Below are 21,395 nucleotides of genomic sequence, written 5' to 3'. Positions count from 1 at the left end.
ATACACCAAAAAATCATCTATTTATTAGTTTTATTATTATTATTATTATTATCAATGAGTGAATGTCCAACATTCATACATTAAGATTCTACACCAAAAAAAAAATCATGTTTTTTATTATTATTATTGTGAGAATGTTCAACATTCACACACAAGATTCACCAAAAAAATCATCTATTTTTTTTATTATTGTTATTGTGTGAATGTCCAACATTCATACATAAGATTCTACACCAAAAAAAGTAATATTATTATTATCAATGTGTAAATGTCCAACATTAGTACATTAAGATTTTATACCAAAAAAAAACATTATGAATGGGTGAATGTCCAACATTCATACATTAAGATTCTACACCAAAAAAAAAAAAGTTTATTATTATTATTATTATTGTGAGAATGTCCAACATTCACACACAAGACTCTACACCAAAAATAATCTATTATTATTATTATCAATGTGTGAATTTTGGACATGCTCACATTGATAATAATAATAATAGATTACTTTTTTGGTGTAGAATCTTATGTGTGAATGTTGGACATTGTCACAATAATTAAGATTCTACACCAAAAAAAAGCATCTATTTATTATTATTATTATTATGAATGTCCTACACATCTATTAATTATTATTATTGTGAGAATGTCCAACATTCACACATAAGATTCTACACCAAAAATCATCTATTTTTTTATTATTATTATTATCAATGTGTGAATGTCCAACATTCATACATTAAGATTCTAAGCAAAACAAAAAAACATTATGAATGTGTCGATGTCCAACATTCACACATTAAGATTCTACACCAAAAAAATGTATTATTATTATTTTGAGAATGTCCAAAATTCACACACAAGATTCTACACCAAAAATAATCAATTTATTATTATGAGAATGCCCAACATTCACACATAAGATTCTACACCAAAAAATAATCTATTTATAATTATTATTATGAGAATGTCCAACAGTCACACAAGATTATACACCAAAAAAATCATCTATTTATTAGTTTTATTATTATTATTATCAATGAGTGAATGTCCAACATTCGTACATTAAGATTCTACACCAAAAAAAAAATCATGTTTTTTATTATTATTATTGTGAGAATGTTCAACATTCACACACAAGATTCACCAAAAAAATCATCTATTTTTTTATTATTATTATTGTGTGAATGTCCAACATTCATACATTAAGATTCTACACCAAAAAAATTTATTATTATTATTTTGAGAATGTCCAAAATTCACACACAAGATTCTACACCAAAAATAATCAATTTATTATTATGAGAATGCCCAACATTCACACATAAGATTCTACACCAAAAAATAATCTATTTATAATTATTATTATGAGAATGTCCAACAGTCACAGGAGATTATACACCAAAAAATCATCTATTTATTAGTTTTATTATTATTATTATCAATGAGTGAATGTCCAACATTCATACATTAAGATTCTACACCAAAAGAAATCATGTTTTTTATTATTATTATTGTGAGAATGTTCAACATTCACACACAAGATTCACCAAAAAAAAAAAAATCATTTTTTAAATTATTATTATTGTGTGAATGTCCAACATTCATACATTAAGATTCTACAGCAAAAAAATCATTTATTATTATCATTATTATTGTGAGAATGTCCAACATTCACACATAAGATTCTACACCAAAAAAAGTATTATTATCAATGTGTAAATGTCCAACATTCGTACATTAAGATTTTACACCAAAAAAAACATTTATTATGAATGTGTGAATGTCCAACATTCATACATTAAGATTCTACACCAAAAAAAAATAGTTTAAAATTATTATTATTATTGTGAGAATGTCCAACATTCACACACAAGACTCTACACCAAAAATCATCTATTTATTATTATTATTATTATCAATGTGTGAATGTCCAACATTCATACATTAAGATTCTACACCAAAAAATCATCTATTATTATTATTATTATTGTGAGAATGTTCAACATTCACACACAAGATTCACCAAAAAAAATCATCTATTTTTATTATTATTATTATTGTGTGAATGTCCAACATTCATACATTAAGATTCTACAGCAAAAAAATCATTTATTATTATCATTATTGTGAGAATGTCCAACATTCACACATAAGATTCTACACCAAAAAAAGTAATATTATTATTATCAATGTGTAAATGTCCAACATTCGTACATTAAGATTTTATACCAAAAAAAAAACATTATGAATGTGTGAATGTCCAACATTCATACATTAAGATTCTACACCAAAAAAAAATAGTTTATTATTATTATTGTGAGAATGTCCAACATTCACACACAAGACTCTACACCAAAAATCATCTATTTATTATTATTATTATTATCAATGTGTGAATGTCCAACATTCATACATTAAGATTCTACACCAAAAATAATCAATTTATCATCATACTAATGTCCATACATTAAGATTCTAAGCAAAACAAAAAAACATTATGAATGTGACGATGTCCAACATTCACACATTAAGATTCTACACCAAAAAAATGTATTATTATTATTTTGAGAATGTCCAAAATTCACACACAAGATTCTACACCAAAAATAATCAATTTATTATTATGCGAATGCCCAACATTCACACATAAGATTCTACACCAAAAAATAATCTATTTATAATTATTATTATGAGAATGTCCAACAGTCACACAAGATTATACACCAAAAAATCATCTATTTATTAGTTGTATTATTATTATTATCAATGAGTGAATGTCCAACATTCATACATTAAGATTCTACACCAAAAAAAATCATGTTTTTTATTATTATTATTGTGAGAATGTTCAACATTCACACACAAGATTCACCAAAAAAATCATCTATTTTTTTTATTATTATTATTGTGTGAATGTCCAACATTCATACATTAAGATTCTACAGCAAAAAAATAATTTATTATTATCATTATTATTGTGAGAATGTCCAACATTCACACATAAGATTCTACACCAAAAAATAATCTATTTATAATTATTATTATGAGAATGTCCAACAGTCACACAAGATTATACACCAAAAAATCATCTATTTATTAGTTTGATTATTATTATTATCAATGAGTGAATGTCCAACATTCATACATTAAGATTCTACACCAAAAAAAAAAAATATTTTTTTAATTATTATTATTGTGAGAATGTTCAACATTCACACACAAGATTCACCAAAAAAAATAATTTTTTTATTATTATTATTGTGTGAATGTCCAACATTCATACATTAAGATTCTACAGCAAAAAAATCATTTATTATTATTATTATTGTGAGAATGTCCAACATTCACACATAAGATTCTACACCAAAAAAAGTATTATTATCAATGTGTAAATGTCCAACATTCGTACATTAAGATTTTACACCAAAAAAAACATTTATTATGAATGTGTGAATGTCCAACATTCATACATTAAGATTCTACACCAAAAAAAAATAGTTTAAAATTATTATTATTATTGTGAGAATGTCCAACATTCACACACAAGACTCTACACCAAAAATCATCTATTTATTATTACTATTATTATCAATGTGTGAATGTCCAACATTCATACATTAAGATTCTACACCAAAAAATCATCTATTATTATTATTATTATTGTGAGAATGTTCAACATTCACACACAAGATTCACCAAAAAAAATCATCTATTTTTTTTATTATTATTATTGTGTGAATGTCCAACATTCATACATTAAGATTCTACAGCAAAAAAATCATTTATTATTATCATTATTATTGTGAGAATGTCCAACATTCACACATAAGATTCTACACCAAAAAAAGTAATATTATTATTATCAATGTGTAAATGTCCAACATTCGTACATTAAGATTTTATACCAAAAAAAAACATTATGAATGTGTGAATGTCCAACATTCATACATTAAGATTCTACACCAAAAAAATAGTTTATTATTATTATTGTGAGAATGTCCAACATTCACACACAAGACTCTACACCAAAAATCATCTATTTATTATTATTATTATCAATATGTGAATGTCCAACATTCATACATTAAGATTCTAAGCAAAACAAAAAAACATTATGAATGTGACTATGTCCAACATTCACACATTAAGATTCTACACCAAAAAAATGTATTATTATTTTGAGAATGTCCAAAATTCACACACAAGATTCTACACCAAAAATAATCAACTTATTATTATGAGAATGCCCAACATTCACACATAAGATTCTACACCAAAAAATTATCTATTTATAATTATTATTATGAGAATGTCTACACAAGATTATACACCAAAAAATCATCTATTTATTAGTTTTATTATTATTATTATTATCAATGAGTGAATGTCCAACATTCATACATTAAGATTCTACACCAAAAAAAAAAAATCATGTTTTTTATTATTATTATTGTGAGAATGTTCAACATTCACACACAAGATTCACCAAAAAAATCATCTATTTTTTTAAATTTATTATTATTGTGTGAATGTCCAACATTCATACATTAAGATTCTACACAAAAAAGCATCTATTTATTATTATTATTATGAATGTCCTACACATCTATTAATTATTATTATTGTGAGAATGTCCAACATTCACACATAAGATTCTACACCAAAAATCATCTATTTTTATTATTATCAATGTGTGAATGTACAACATTCATACATTAAGATTCTAAGCAAAACAAAAAAACATTATGAATGTGACGATGTCCAACATTCACACATTAAGATTCTACACCAAAAAAATGTATTATTATTATTATTTTGAGAATGTCCAAAATTCACACACAAGATTCTACACCAAAAATAATCAATTTATTATTATGAGAATGCCCAACATTCACACAAGATTCTACACCAAAAAATAATCTATTTATAATTATTATTATGAGAATGTCCAACAGTCACACAAGATTATACACCAAAAAATCATCTATTTATTAGTTTTATTATTATTATTATCAATGAGTGAATGTCCAACATTCATACATTAAGATTCTACACCAAAAAAAAAAAATCATGTTTTTTATTATTATTATTGTGTGAATGTCCAACATTCATACATTAAGATTCTACAGCAAAAAAAATCATTTATTATTATCATTATTATTGTGAGAATGTCCAACATTCACACATAAGATTCTACACCAAAAAAAGTAATATTATTATTATCAATGTGTAAATGTCCAACATTCGTACATTAAGATTTTATACCAAAAAAAACCATTATGAATGTGTGAATGTCCAACATTCATACATTAAGATTCTACACCAAAAAAAAAAGTTTATTATTATTATTATTGTGAGAATGTCCAACATTCACACACAAGACTCTACACCAAAAATCATCTATTTATTATTATTATTATTATCAATGTGTGAATGTCCAACATTCATACATTAAGATTCTAAGCAAAACAAAAAAACATTATTATGAATGTGACGATGTCCAACATTCACACATTAAGATTCTACACCAAAAAAATGTATTATTATTATTATTTTGAGAATGTCCAAAATTCACACACAAGATTCTACACCAAAAATAATCAATTTATTATTATGAGAATGCCCAACATTCACACATAAGATTCTACACCAAAAAATAATCTATTTATAATTATTATTATGAGACTGTCCAACAGTCACACAAGATTATACACCAAAAAATCATCTATTTATTAGTTTTATTATTATTATTATCAATGAGTGAATGTCCAACATTCATACATTAAGATTCTACACCAAAAAAAAAAATCATGTTTTTTATTATTATTATTGTGTGAATGTCCAACATTCATACATTAAGATTCTACAGCAAAAAAAATCATTTATTATTATCATTATTATTGTGAGAATGTCCAACATTCACACATAAGATTCTACATCAAAAAAAGTAATATTATTATTATCAATGTGTAAATGTCCAACATTCGTACATTAAGATTTTATACCGAAAAAAACATTATGAATGTGTGAATGTCCAACATTCATACATTAAGATTCTACACCGAAAAAAAATAGTTTATTATTATTATTATTGTGAGAATGTCCAACATTCACACACAAGACTCTACACCAAAAATCATCTATTTATTATTATTATTATCAATGTGTGAATGTCCAACATTCATACATTAAGATTCTACACCAAAAAAATCTATTATTATTATTATTATTGTGAGAATGTCCAACTTTCACACACACACAAGACTCTACACCAAAAATCATCTATTATTATTATTATGGGCATATTTGGGAAGAATTCTTAAAAACTAAAAAAAAAAAAGATAAAAAATGTGAACTTTTCAAATGCAGGGCAAATGGGCTTACTATTATTTTGAATACTAAATACTGGTATCATATCTGTATGTATCATCTATGCTGATGTAAATAAAAAAAAATGGCCGATATTGGAAAAAAAGAGATGGATACTGATCCAAATGCCAAATATTGGTGCCAATAATCAATCAATTCAATGTTTTTTGTTAAAGTAAAACATTTGCGCCCTCATAAAGGTTAGAAGTTGAACGAGGCAACATATGCCCTTTTGCACTTAAAGATACAAAATACTTTTTATCATTACGGAAGTTTGAGTGACTGGCTGGAGAGAGTGTGTGTGTGTGTGTGTGTGTGTTACCTCTGCGCTGCGTGTCGCAGGCGTGGAAGATGGTGTCCAGCAGATTCTCTTCGCAGATGAGGCTGACTTCTGCCATGTTGTTGGCGTCTCCTGTGCATGGAGCAGACAGCAAGCACATGATGCAGACGCTCCTCCAGGCTGCTTCAAAAGGTCAACCACCTCAATACTTTATTTTTTATTTTTTTCCACTTTGTGCCAATGGAATATTGCAGAAAGAAATGCACTTTTACTCCAAAAAAAACATTTATCCGAACAAACTTTGGAAGTGGAGTTGGAAGGACGTGAAAGGCACAAAGAGTCATTGATGCAGAAATAAAGCACGCTGGTACTTCCTGGGGTTTCCCCACACTTCCTGTAGTTCTTGCTAATTAGTCCACATGTGTGTACACTCACCAGCTTTAGCCTCAAAATGTTACTGCACACTTGTGATGATTGCAATCAATTCATCAGAATATATAATCATATATAGAATTAAAATAAACTGGGGCCATCCATCCATTCATTTTCTACCGCTTGTCCCTTTTGGGGTCGTGGGGGTTGCTGGAGCCTATCTCAGCTGCATTCGGGCGGAAGGCGGGGTACACCCTGGACAAGTCGCCACCTCATCGCAGGGCCAACACAGATAGACAACATTCACACTCAAATTCACACACAAGATTCTACACCAATAAAATCATCTATTTAGTATTATTATTATTAATAATATTATTGTGTGAATGTCCAACATTCACACATTAAGATGCTACATCAAAAATCTATTATTATTATTATTATTGTGTGAATGTCCAACATGCACACAAGATTCTACACCAAAAAAATCATGTATTATTATTGTGAGAATGTCCAACATTCACACAAGATTCTACACCAAAAAAATTATCTATTATTATTATCAATGTGTGAATGTCCAACATTCATACATTAAGATTCTACACCAAAAATCATCTATTTATTATTATTATTATGTGAGAATGTCCAACATTCACACACACAAGACTCTACACCAAAAATCTATTATTATTATTGTGTGAATGTCCAATATTCACACAATAATAACATTACGATTCTACACCAAAAACCTATTTATTATTATTTTATTATTATTATTATTATTATTGTGTGAATGTCCAACATTCACACATCAAGCTTCTACACCAAAAAATTATTCATACATTAAGATTCTACACTGAAAAAACTATTATGAATGTGTGAATGTTGGACATTCACACATTAAGATTCTACATCAAAAAATCATCCATTTATTATTATTATTATGTGAGAATGTCCAACATTCACACACACAAGACTCTACACCAATAATCTATTATTGTGTGAATGTCCAACATTCACACATTAAGATGCTATACCAAAAACCTATTTATTATTATTGTATTATTATTATTATTGTGTGAATGTCCAACATTCACACATCAAGATTCTACACCAAAAAATAATGTATTATTATTATTATTTATTGTAAGAATGTCCAACATTCATACATTAAGATTCTACACCAAAAAAACCATCATTATTATGAATGTGTGAATGTCCAACATTCACACATCAAGATTCTACAAAAAAAAAAATCATGTATTATTATTATTAGTATTATTGTGAGAATGTCCAACATTCACACATAAGATTCCACACCAAAAAAAAAAAAATAATATTATTATTATCATGAATGTCCAACATTCACACATTAAGATTCTACACCAAAAATATTATCTATTTATTATTATTTTTATTGTTATTATTGTGAGAATGTCAAACATTCACACAAGATTCTACACCAAAAAAATTATCTATTATTATTATCAATGTGTGAATGTCCAACATTCATACATTAAGATTCTAAACGAAAAAACACCATTTATTATTATTATTATGAATGTTGGACATTCACACATTAAGATTCTACACCAAAAAAAAATCATCTATTTATTATTATTATGGGCATATTTGGGGATAATTATTCTTAAAAACTACGAAAAAAATGATAAAAAATTCAAACTTTTCAAATGCAGGGAAAATGGGCTTACTATTATTATTTTGAATAATAATATAAACTGGGGCGTCGCACCAAATTCTGGGACCCCATACACAAGGCTCCTGATGGGGGCCCCCCATCCCACCCCAAAGCCAACATCACTGTTCCATACAAACACACTTGGCATGTTTACATGCACTAAAAAAACGCACTGATTCAATTGAAACCATTGTATCGAAACCCATGTAAAAGTTAGATTTGTGACTTTTTAAAGAAATTATAATATCTACAATGTATTTAAATAAGGGTTATTAACCTTTTTGACCTCGGGGCCCAACTTTTCCACTACAAGGGGCCCGGAGCCCACTGGAATATTAACACTGAATTAGTAATCTCACTCTTTTTCTTAGGCATATTCAACAATTACATCTAACCTACTTACAGTTTTACAACCATGTTAAATGATATGAAAGCATGTCATTAATTAATCACAAAAGATTAATTTCAAGGTTTAGGTCAGACTGATTACAAATATAAATCAAATATACTGCAAAAGAAGGGATGAATTAAAAACTGATAAACACATTTACACACAATTATAGTGCTGAAATAAATGAATTTGCATTATATCAGGTTGTTTGAGCTAATAATCATTCTGCAAGATCTATCATGTTGCATTCAATGTTTATTCCCATTGAAAGTTTCCAACTTTGAAAATTCCTGGAATTTTGCAAACCTAGACGCAACCATTAAGAGTTGTTACAAATACCGTATTTTCCGCACTATAAGCCGCACCTAAAAACCACAAATTTTCACAAAAGCTGACAGTGCGGCTTATAACCCGGTGCGCCTTATATATGGATTAATATAAATATTTATTTTCATAAAGTTTCGGCCTCGCAACTACGGTAAACAGCCGCCATCTTTTTTCCCCGTAGAAGAGGAAGCGCTTCTTCTTCTATGGTAAGCAACTGCCAAGGTAAGCACCCGCCCCCGTAGAAGAGGAAGCGCTTCTTCTTCTACGGTAAGCAACCACCCGCCCCCGTAGAAGAAGAAGCGCGCGGGTATTACGTTTCATTTCCTTTGTGTGTTTACATCTGTAAAGACCACAAAATGGCTCCTACAAAGCGACACGCGTATAACGCAGAATTTAAACTTAAGGCAATAAGTCATGCCGAAGAGAGCAGAGAGCAGCAAGCAGAAGTGTCAGCACCATCACTATTCGAATGAAGGCAACAGCGCTAGCAAGCGAACTTCACCTGGATGATTTTAAAGGTGGTGCTTCTTGGTGTTTCCGGTTCATGAAAAGACGCAATCTCTCCATCCGCACACGGACTACTATTTCACAGCAACTGCCTAAAGACTTTCAAGAAAAGCTGGCTACTTTCCGTGCATATTGTAAAAACAAGATAGCTGAAAAAAAGATCCGGCCAGAGAACATTATCAACATGGACGAGGTTCCACTGACTTTTGATATTCCTGTGAACCGCACTGTGGATACAACGGGAGCACGTACGGCGAATATTCGCACCACAGGGAATGAGAAGTCGTCCTTCACTGTGGTTCTAGCTTGCCATGCTAATGGCCAGAAACTTCCACCCATGGTGATATTCAAAAGGAAGACCTTGCCAAAAGAGACCTTTCCAGCCGGCGTCATCATAAAAGCTAACTCGAAGGGATGGATGGATGAAGAAAAGATGAGCGAGTGGTTAAGGGAAGTTTACGCGAAGAGGCCGGGTGGCTTTTTTCACGCAGCTCCGTCCATGTTGATATACGACTCCATGCGCGCCCACATCACGCTGGTTTTTAATATATTATTAAAGTTTGACTGACCCATCTGACTGTTTTTTTGACATTCCCTTTAGCGCAGTTAGATGCGGCTTATAACACGGGGCGGCTTATAGGTGGACAAAGTTTTGAAATATGCCGTTCATTGAAGGCGCGGCTTATAACCCAGGGCGGCTTATGGTGCGGAAAATACGGTAATTGCGATTCATTCAAAAATTAATTTTTTTTGACACCCCATAAAACTATATTTCTAGAATTTGCGGTTTGGGCCTACCTCCGTCTCCCAGGGACAGTCTTTTGACTACCAGGGCAGGATAGGGCAGGTCCGAGTCTGAGGAGTTCCCCGTGTTGGCAGAGCTGAAGTTGAGGCAGTAGGATCTGGTGCTGGTGCTGGTGCTGGTGCTGGTACTGGGCATGGGGGTGAAGGTGCAAGAGAGCGGCGGGCTCTCGCTGGACTCAGTCTGGGCGCCGCTGCCAGTGAACACCGAGGAAGGGGAGTCTTTGGAGTGGCCGAAGGGGGTGGAGCAGTACCTCTGCCAGGCTTTGAAGGGCTTCACGTCACTGCCAAAGGTGCTGGTGATGGTGTAGGTGACGTTGGCCGGCGTGGGGGAGGGGCTCGCGGGGGTGCAGGGCGGCACAGGGGGACCCATGTTGTTGTTCTGGGGATGAGCAGAGCTGGGCATCTTCTGATGCTGGTCTTTGCAGCGGGCGCCCTTCTTCAGGATGGCTTCCAGGTTGCGCCTGAGGCCGCACTGCGGACTGTCGAAGCTCCTGGAGGAGAGCTTGGGGATCTGGAAGGGGGAATTGGGCTCGCGGTCACCGCGCCAGCGAATGGTCTGCAGCTTGCGGCAGATGCTGTCCACCGGGTTGTGGCGTCGCCTTGGAAGCCGGCTGTAGTAATCCATGAGGCTGGAGTCTGACCATACAGAGTGAGAAGGAAAATAGCCTTTTTTCAACATTTCATAGCATATGAACCAAATGCAGATGTACAGGTAAAAGCCAGTAAATTAGAATATTTTGAAAAACTTGATTTATTTCAGTAATTGCATTCAAAAGGTGTAACTTGTACATTATATTTATTCATTGCACACAGACTGATGCATTCAAATGTTTATTTCATTTAATTTTGATGATTTGAAGTGGCAACAAATGAAAATCCAAAATTCCGTGTGTCACAAAATTAGAATATTACTTAAGGCTAATACAAAAAAGGGATTTTTAGAAATGTTGGCCAACTGAAAAGTATGAAAATGAAAAATATGAGCATGTACAATACTCAATACTTGGTTGGAGCTCCTTTTGCCTCAATTACTGCGTTAATGCGGCGTGGCATGGAGTCGATGAGTTTCTGGCACTGCTCAGGTGTTATGAGAGCCCAGGTTGCTCTGATAGTGGCCTTCAACTCTTTTGCGTTTTTGGGTCTGGCATTCTGCATCTTCCTTTTCACAATACCCCACAGATTTTCTATGGGGCTAAGGTCAGGGGAGTTGGCGGGCCAATTTAGAACAGAAATACCATGGTCCGTAAACCAGGCACGGGTAGATTTTGCGCTGTGTGCAGGCGCCAAGTCCTGTTGGAACTTGAAATCTCCATCTCCATAGAGCAGGTCAGCAGCAGGAAGCATGAAGTGCTCTAAAACTTGCTGGTAGACGGCTGCGTTGACCCTGGATCTCAGGAAACAGAGTGGACCGACACCAGCAGATGACATGGCACCCCAAACCATCACCCAACCATGCAAATTTTGCATTTCCTTTGGAAATCGAGGTCCCAGAGTCTGGAGGAAGACAGGAGAGGCACAGGATCCACGTTGCCTGAAGTCTAGTGTAAAGTTTCCACCATCAGTGATGGTTTGGGGTGCCATGTCATCTGCTGGTGTCAGTCCACTCTGTTTCCTGAGATCCAGGGTCAACGCAGCCGTCTACCAGCAAGTTTTAGAGCACTTCATGCTTCCTGCTGCTGACCTGTTCTATGGAGATGGAGATTTCAAGTTCCAACAGGACTTGGCGCCTGCACACAGCGCAAAATCTACCCGTGCCTGGTTTACGGACCATGGTATTTCTGTTCTAAATTGGCCCGCCAACTCCCCTGACCTTAGCCCCACAGAAAATCTGTGGGGTATTGTGAAAAGGAAGATGCAGAATGCCAGACCCAAAAACGCAGAAGAGTTGAAGGCCACTATCAGAGCAACCTGGGCTCTCATAACACCTGAGCAATGCCAGAAACTCATCGACTCCATGCCACGCCGCATTAACGCAGTAATTGAGGCAAAAGGAGCTCCAACCAAGTATTGAGTATTGTACATGCTCATATTTTTCATTTTCATACTTTTCAGTTGGCCAACATTTCTAAAAATCCCTTTTTTGTATTAGCCTTAAGTAATATTCTAATTTTGTGACACACGGAATTTTGGATTTTCATTTGTTGCCACTTCAAATCATCAAAATTAAATGAAATAAACATTTGAATGCATCAGTCTGTGTGCAATGAATAAATATAATGTACAAGTTACACCTTTTGAATGCAATTACTGAAATAAACCAAGTTTTTCAAAATATTCTAATTTACTGGCTTTTACCTGTATCTACCGGTAATTTATTCAGTGGTTAAGACGGGGGTGTTCAAAGTGCGGCTCAGCAGCACAGTCTAAGAATACTACTACAAAAAAGGCGGAGTAAAAGAGCAAACAGGTGAAATATAACCAGAAAACAACACAAAAGCTGCCATGACAGCTGTATTTAAATAAAAAAATTTTTTTAAACGGTCATCGCTCAAAAAATAATTTATTAAAATCAGTGTTGTGAATTATTGATTTATTTAAGGCTCCAATTACTTACAAATATTCAATTTTAAAATATTTTGGGGAAAAATATTGCCTATTTTGTGCGTTTGCCATAAAAAAAAAAACACTTCTTTTTTTATTATAAAAACTGATAATCAACAAAGTTGATCTATTATTGCTCAAATAATAATGAATTGAAATTAATATTATCCATCCATTTACTACCGCTTATTCCCTTTGGGGTCGCGGGGGGCGCTGGAGCCTATCTCAGCTACAATCGGGCGGAAGGCGGGGTACACCCCGGACAAGTCGCTACCTCATCGCAGGGCCAACACAGATAGACAGACAACATTCACACTCACATTCACACACTAGGGACCATTTAGTGTTGCCAATCGACCTATCCCCAGGTGCATGTCTTTGGAGGTGGGAGGGGCCTATCTCCAGGTGCATGTCTTTGGAGGTGGGAGGGGCCTATCCCCAGGTGCATGTCTTTGGAGGTGGGAGGAAGCCGGAGTACCCGGAGGGAACCCACGCAGTCACGGGGGAGAACATGCAAACTCCACACAGAAAGATCCCGAGCCTGGGATTGAACCCAAGACTACTCAGGTCCTTCGTATTGTGAGGCAGACGTACTAACCCCCCTTCCACCGTGCTGCCCTAATAATATTATGAATTATTGACCCATTTAAGGCTCCAATTGCTTCATATCAAATAATTCACATTTGACATTTTTGTTGGGGAAAAACATATTTTTGGTCAAAAAGGGCATAAAACAAATATTTTTTTACATATAAAAATGATCGACAAAATGTTGAAAGTGTTAAAAGTAAAGAATATATATATATATATATTAGTGATGGGTCCGGCAACACCGATGCATCGGCGCATGCGTCGAGCTCATAGAGCAAAACCCTGTGTCGGTGCGCGTACCGCTTTTAGAAAGTCACGTGACCGATCATGAGCTGTTTTGGTCACGTGACCGATACGCCAACTGTGTCGCACTGACGCCTCCTCTGTGCCCTGTGAGCGTGTCTTTTCTACAGCCGGAGAAATAATAACTAAGAAGAGAAATCGTCTAAAATGTAATACGTCGGAAAAACTTTTATTTATTTATTTTTTTAATAAAAATGTGTAAAAAAATCAAATTAAAACAATTCCCAGTCCACAATCATCCACAACACGTTCTCTTAGATTTCCATGTTATGATACATGTTCACATTATTTATTGACTGTATCTAAAAAAGATAAAAATATATTTTGATTTAAATGAAGATATGAAATAATCCTAAATGAAATACGATGACTTGATTTATATTATTGTATATACTAGGGCAGGGGTCACCAACGCGGTGCCCGCGGGCACCAGGTAGCCCGTAAGGACCAGATGAGTCGCCCGCTTGCCTGTTCTAAAAATAGCTCAAATAGCAGCACTTACAAGTGAGCTGCCTCTATTTTTTAAATTGTATTTATTTACTAGCAAGCTGGTCTCGCTTTGCTCGACATTTTTAATTCTAAAAGAGACAAAACTCAAATAGAATTTGAAAATCCAAGAAAATATTTTAAAGACTTGGTCTTCACTTGGAATAAGCGGTAGAAGATGGATGGATGGATGGGTCTTCACTTGTTTAAATAAATTCATTTATTTTTTACTTTGCTTCTTATTACTTTTAGAAATACAATTTTAGAGAAAAAATACAACCTTAAAAATGATCTTAGGATTTTTAAACAAATATACCTTTTTACCTTTTAAATTTCTTCCTCTTCTTTCCTGACAATTTAAATCAATGTTCAAGTAATTTTTTTTATTTTTTATTGTAAAGAATAAATATTTTAGCTTCTGTTTTTTCGACAAAGAATATTTGTGAAATATGATTAAAATTAAAAAAAAATATTCTGCCAAATCTAGAAAATCTGTAGAATCAAATTTAAATCTTATTTCAAAGTATTTTGAATTTCTTTTGAAATTTTTGTTCTGGAAAATCTAGAAGAAATACTGATTTGTCTTTGTTAGAAATATAGCTTGGTCCAATTTGTTATATATTGTAACAAAGTGCAGATTGGATTTTAACCAATTTAAAACATGTCATCAAAATTCTAAAATGTATCTTAATCAGGAAAAATGACTAATGATGTTCCATAAATTCTTTTTTTAATTTTTTCAAAAAGATTCAAATTAGCTAGTTTTTCTCTTCTTTTTGTCGGTTGATATTTGAATTTTAAAAAGTCGAAATCAAAGATAAACTATGTTTCAAAATGTTATTTAAATTTTTTTCGTGTTTTCTCCTCTTTTAAACCGTTCAATTAAGTGTTTTTTTCATCATTTATTCTCTACAAAAAACCTTCCGTAAAAGGAAAAAAAATGTACGACGGAATGACAGACAAATACCCATTTTTATATATATATATATATATATATATATATATATATATATATAAATTTATTTATTTAGCTATTCTTGTTTAAATCACACTTACGTGTAACTTACAAATGACAATATATTTATTTATTTAATAGTGTATCAAACTGGTAGCCTTTCGCATTAATCAGTACCCAAGAAGTAGTTTTTGGTTTCAAAAAGGTTGGTGACCCCTGTACTAGGGCATAAAATCAGTGTCAGTTGAGTCGGTCCATAGGTTGCCTGTAGGGATTTTTAATGTCCAGCAGATGTCAGTATTTAGTGACACAGTATCGACACAGTATCAATACAGTTTTGCAATGTGTCGAAACGCTTCATGACGCCTCATCAACCCATCACTAATATATATATATATATATATATATATATATATATATATATATATATATGTCTTAATAAGGTTATCCAAAAAATAGTGCTCGATACCGTAGTAGAGCGCAATATATGTATGTGTGGGGGGAAAAAAAATCACAAGACTATTTCATCTCTACAGGCCTGTTTCATGAGGGGGGTACCCTCAATCGTCAGGAGATTTTAATGGGAGCATTCGCATACCATGGTTTATATAGGGCACAGAGTGGGTGGGTACAGGCTGGCCTAGGGGCGTGGTGATTGGTTCATGTGTTACCTAGGAGGTGTTTCCGTCTATGGCGGCATGTTGTTACAATTTCGCTGCGCTTGTTGAGGGATGACAGGTCTGGACGGTAGATAATAAACAGTTTCTCTTTCAAGCATAGGTTGCATCTTTTATTACCACTATTGTAAGGTGTGCTGGATGCAAGAATTTGCCATGTTATTGAATATTCAACATTATTGTCTTTGAGGTCCCAAATGTGTTTGCTGAGTTCTGTGGTATTTCGCAGGTTTTTGTTCCTGAAAGAAGCCTTGTGGTTGTTCCATCTGGTTTTGAATTCACCCTCGGTTAATCCTACATATGTGTCGGATGTGTTAATGTCCTTGCGTATTACCTTAGATTGGTAGACAACTGATGTTTGTAAGCATCCCCCGTTGAGGGGGCAATCAGATTTCTTTCGACAGTTACATGCTTTGTTGGTTTTGGAGTCGTTCTGACTGGGGGTCGACGGCTCATTTGCAATTGTTTTGTTGTGGTTTGAGATGATTTGTCGTATATTGTTCATGCAGCTGTAGCTCAATTTGGTGTTGTTCTTGTTGAATACTTTTCTTAGGTTGTTGTCTTTGGGAAAGTGTTTGTCAATCAGGTTGAGGAATTTGTGTCCAATGTTCGTTGAGACGTTTTTGCTGTATGGGGGGTTGTACCAGATGATGCCGTTTCGTTTTCTGTTCTTTTTTGGCTGGTTTCCTGGCGTGGGTTCATAGGTGAGGGTGAAATTGTATCCGCTTCCATCAAGGGCTTTTTGGTACGGGGGGGTTGCTTGGTCAAATTCAGCTTTGCTAGATGACAGCATCGATAGCCTTTTATTGATTCCGGTAGGTATTCTTTTCGTGGTGGTGGGTGGGTGGTTGCGGTCATGGTGCACGTATTGGAGTGTTGTGTTGGGTTTCGTGAATGGTTGGTAGCTGTTATTTCTCAGGTTGAAAGTGACGTCAAGAAAGTTGACGGTTTGCTTGTTGGCTTCAATCGTGATCCGTAGGCCGTTCTCTTTGAAAATTTGGCATATGCGCTTCTTGGTATTCTCACTGCTCCTTGGCGAGGCGCGACACACTGCCAGTCCGTTGGGAGTTTCCTCCTCTCCCAGCTCGCTAGCCTCAATCTGAACCTTGGTATTTACCGTGATGACGGACTGGCAGTGTGTAGCGCCTCGCCAAGGAGCAGTGAGAATACCAAGAAGCGCATATGCCAAATTTTCAAAGAGAACGGCCTACGGATCACGATTGAAGCCAACAAGCAAACCGTCAACTTTCTTGACGTCACTTTCAACCTGAGAAATAACAGCTACCAACCATTCACGAAACCCAACACAACACTCCAATACGTGCACCATGACAGCAACCATCCACCCACCACCACGAAAAGAATACCTACCGGAATCAATAAAAGGCTATCGATGCTGTCATCTAGCAAAGCTGAATTTGACCAAGCAACCCCCCCGTACCAAAAAGCCCTTGATGAAAGCGGATACAATTTCACCCTCACCTATGAACCCACGCCAGGAAACCAGCCAAAAAAGAACAGAAAACGAAACGGCATCATCTGGTACAACCCCCCATACAGCAAAAACGTCTCAACGAACATTGGACACAAATTCCTCAACCTGATTGACAAACACTTTCCCAAAGACAACACCCTAAGAAAAGTATTCAACAAGAACAACACCAAATTGAGCTACAGCTGCATGAACAATATACGACAAATCATCTCAAACCACAACAAAACAATTGCAAATGAGCCGTCGACCCCCAGTCAGAACGACTCCAAAACCAACAAAGCATGTAACTGTCGAAAGAAACCTGATTGCCCCCTCAACGGGGGATGCTTACAAACATCAGTTGTCTACCAATCTAAGGTAATACGCAAGGACATTAACACATCCGACACATATGTAGGATTAACCGAGGGTGAATTCAAAACCAGATGGAACAACCACAAGGCTTCTTTCAGGAACAAAAACCTGCGAAATACCACAGAACTCAGCAAACACATTTGGGACCTCAAAGACAATAATGTTGAATATTCAATAACATGGCAAATTCTTGCATCCAGCACACCTTACAATAGTGGTAATAAAAGATGCAACCTATGCTTGAAAGAGAAACTGTTTATTATCTACCGTCCAGACCTGTCATCCCTCAACAAGCGCAGCGAAATTGTAACAACATGCCGCCATAGACGGAAACACCTCCTAGGTAACACATGAACCAATCACCACGCCCCTAGGCCAGCCTGTACCCACCCACTCTGTGCCCTATATAAACCATGGTATGCGAATGCTCCCATTAAAATCTCCTGACGATTGAGGGTACCCCCCTCATGAAACAGGCCTGTAGAGATGAAATAGTCTTGTGATTTTTTTCCCCCCACACATACATACATATATATATATATATATATATATATATATATATATATATATATATATATATATATATATATATATATATATATATATATACAGGGCCGGCCCGTGGCATAGGCCGTATAGGCAAATGCTAAGGGCGCCGTCCATCAGGGGGCGCCACGCCAGTGCCACAAATGTTGGAGAAAAAAAAAAAAAAAAGAAAAGTTGGTATTATTATTTCTAAATACAAAAAATAATCCCACGTTAATTAAAATGCAAAGTAAAGCCTATTTAATAGAAATATTATTTGTTACAACATTACGCCCTCCCCCTGCACGGTGCGCCCCCTCCCTTCCCGTATCACGACTCTTTTTGGACGTCACCACATCAAAAAATCAACACAAGATGTCAAAACGGCCAAAACTGTCAGGTGCCCAGGGAAGAAAAAAGAGAAAAGAAGAGGAGGAGAAACGAGAAAAGACAGAAGTAGCAGGTAGGTAACGTTAGCCTCCATGAAATTATTTGTCTGTTACAGAATGTGATAGTAACCTGGCTTTTTAGCATTAAGCTAATGTTACATGATTCGGCAATTGCTAATCAATAAATAGCTAGTTCTGTTTTAACGTCGGGTTAATATTGTGGAGGGGGCTAAATTGTTATGGAAAATAATAATGTAACGTTGGGTAATTACAGTACTCCCACCTTACATTCCTCAGGGACATTTGTATTAGATCTTTTAAGCAGGTGTTTTTTGTTTATATTGTTATTGCCTTCTGGTTAGCTAATGTTTGCCCTGCAGGTAATAGTCACTTTTCCACCCCTTTATATATTAGGTATAGTTGTAAGTAAAAAAAAAAAGGTCAAAGACAAAGCTATTCGGCTTCTTGTGAGTATATACACTTCACTGCCGATGTGGGGGGGCGCCACCTAAAATCTTGCCTAGGGCGCCAGATTGGTTAGGGCCGGGCCTGCATATATATATATATATATATATATATATATATATATATATATATATATTATAAAATTTAGGACTGGGGCCCTTTTAGAGCACAATAATTTTTTTAAAACGACATTGCTCAAATAATAATGAATTGAAATTAATGTTATGAATTATTGACCCATGTAAGGCTCCAAATACTTCACATCAAATTATTTCCTTTTAATTTTACGGGGGGGGGGGGGGGGGGGGTCGTCTTTGACAAAAAGGGCATAAAACAGAATAAAATATAACGTATACATAGAATTGTTTTTAACTTCATAACCAATAGTTACTTGCAGTTGATCAAGTGATTAATAATTAAATATATACACATATGACTTTTTTTTTTTTTTTTTTACATTTTTATGACTGAGACCCTTCTAGGACCAAAGTTGAGGGGAGCCCTAAAAAGATGAAAAAAAAATCTATATTGTATTGGTTTTGAAAATGAAAAATATCAAAAATGGCCCCGCATGCTTTATTTGTCAGTGTGTGGCCCTCAGTGGAAAAAGTTAGGCCCCTCTGGGTTGGAGATAAGCTGCTTGTTGTCAATAATACACAACAAACATTGTAATATACTTAACATAGCAGTCAGGTTGAGTATTAATTGTTATTAGCTGCAGTTATGATAATAATGTAAATACAAGACTTAATTAGGCTTAAAGGTCTAATTAGGCAGCAGGTGTGCAGAGTTAACGAGCTAATATATCAGCTGGCGCACGAATGTTTCTTCATTTGCTACTTCGTTGATCAAATAATACGATTAATCGTCGAACAATGCAGTAGTCGTCGACTAAACAGACAATCATTTCACGTACCAGTTAAGGGGAAAGTACTTCTTTTCCGCTTTTCCACCACTCGAGACTCCGAAGGCAGCAGTTAGACACCAAATAAATCACTTTACTTCGAGTTGTGTTCACAAAAGACACAAAATCAATTTTAGTTTAGAGTTTGTGTTTCTGTCACGAGCTTGATTGGAAAAATCTCCGATGTGATCGTCCGTGACACGCGCATGCGCAGTAAGTAGCCAGGTTGCACCTGTTGAAAAGCTTGGCGGGGAGATCAGGACGCTTAAAAGTCAGCCCACAGCGACACTATGCGGCCAAAAGGCGGAACTACACTCACTGACACAAGCTCTTATTCTAGCCCACAGCGGCACAATGCGGCCAAAAGGTGGAACTACACCCACTGACAATAGCTCTTATTCTAGCAATACACTGAGGGACTCTGAAACATTAAAACACACCTTTTCATTTTCACAATCAATAAAAAATATATTTTTACAACCTTCAGGGCTTCACTCAAGTTTGGTCCCGGAAGGTTGTCAGTGATAAAAATGTTAATAATAAGTATATATATATATATATATATATATATATATATATATATATATATATATATATATATATATATATATATATATATATATATATATATATATATATTTTTTTTTTTTTAATTCAAAGCTTAAAATGTCATACAAAGTTTTTTTTAATTTTATTTTCTGTTTTATGCCCTTTTTGTCAAAACACAAAATGTAAAAAAACAAAAAACATACATTAAGATTCTACACCAAAAAAAATAGTTTATTATTATTATTATTGTGAGAATGTCCAACATTCACACACAAGACTCTACACCAAAAATCATCTATTTATTATTATTATTATTATCAATGTGTGAATGTCCAACATTCATACATTAAGATTCTACACCAAAAAAAGCATCTATTTATTATTATTATTATTATGAATGTCCTACACA

The 21,395-nt window shown here is 34.2% G+C and overlaps 1 protein-coding gene across 1 annotated transcript in view; it reads right to left on the bottom strand.

Moving 5' to 3' along the window:
* Positions 1-20,657, bottom strand: part of lrmp (lymphoid-restricted membrane protein) — a 167,561-nt gene extending 146,904 nt beyond the window's left edge. The window contains exons 1-3 of the mRNA XM_061984670.1: positions 20,450-20,657; positions 10,747-11,388; positions 6,695-6,784 (exon numbers count right to left, since the gene is read on the bottom strand). Coding sequence (XP_061840654.1) covers positions 6,695-6,784; positions 10,747-11,377 — 721 coding nt within the window. The 5' untranslated portion in view covers positions 11,378-11,388; positions 20,450-20,657. The remainder of the gene's footprint in view (positions 1-6,694; positions 6,785-10,746; positions 11,389-20,449) is intronic.
* Between the last annotated feature and the right edge of the window lie 738 nt (positions 20,658-21,395).

This window comes from Nerophis lumbriciformis, linkage group LG25 (genome assembly GCF_033978685.3).
Source record: "Nerophis lumbriciformis linkage group LG25, RoL_Nlum_v2.1, whole genome shotgun sequence".
In the NCBI taxonomy this organism is placed as follows: domain Eukaryota; kingdom Metazoa; phylum Chordata; class Actinopteri; order Syngnathiformes; family Syngnathidae; genus Nerophis; species Nerophis lumbriciformis.
The sequence above is the reverse complement of the archived record's forward strand: the minus strand, read 5'-3'. Positions and strand labels throughout refer to the sequence as shown.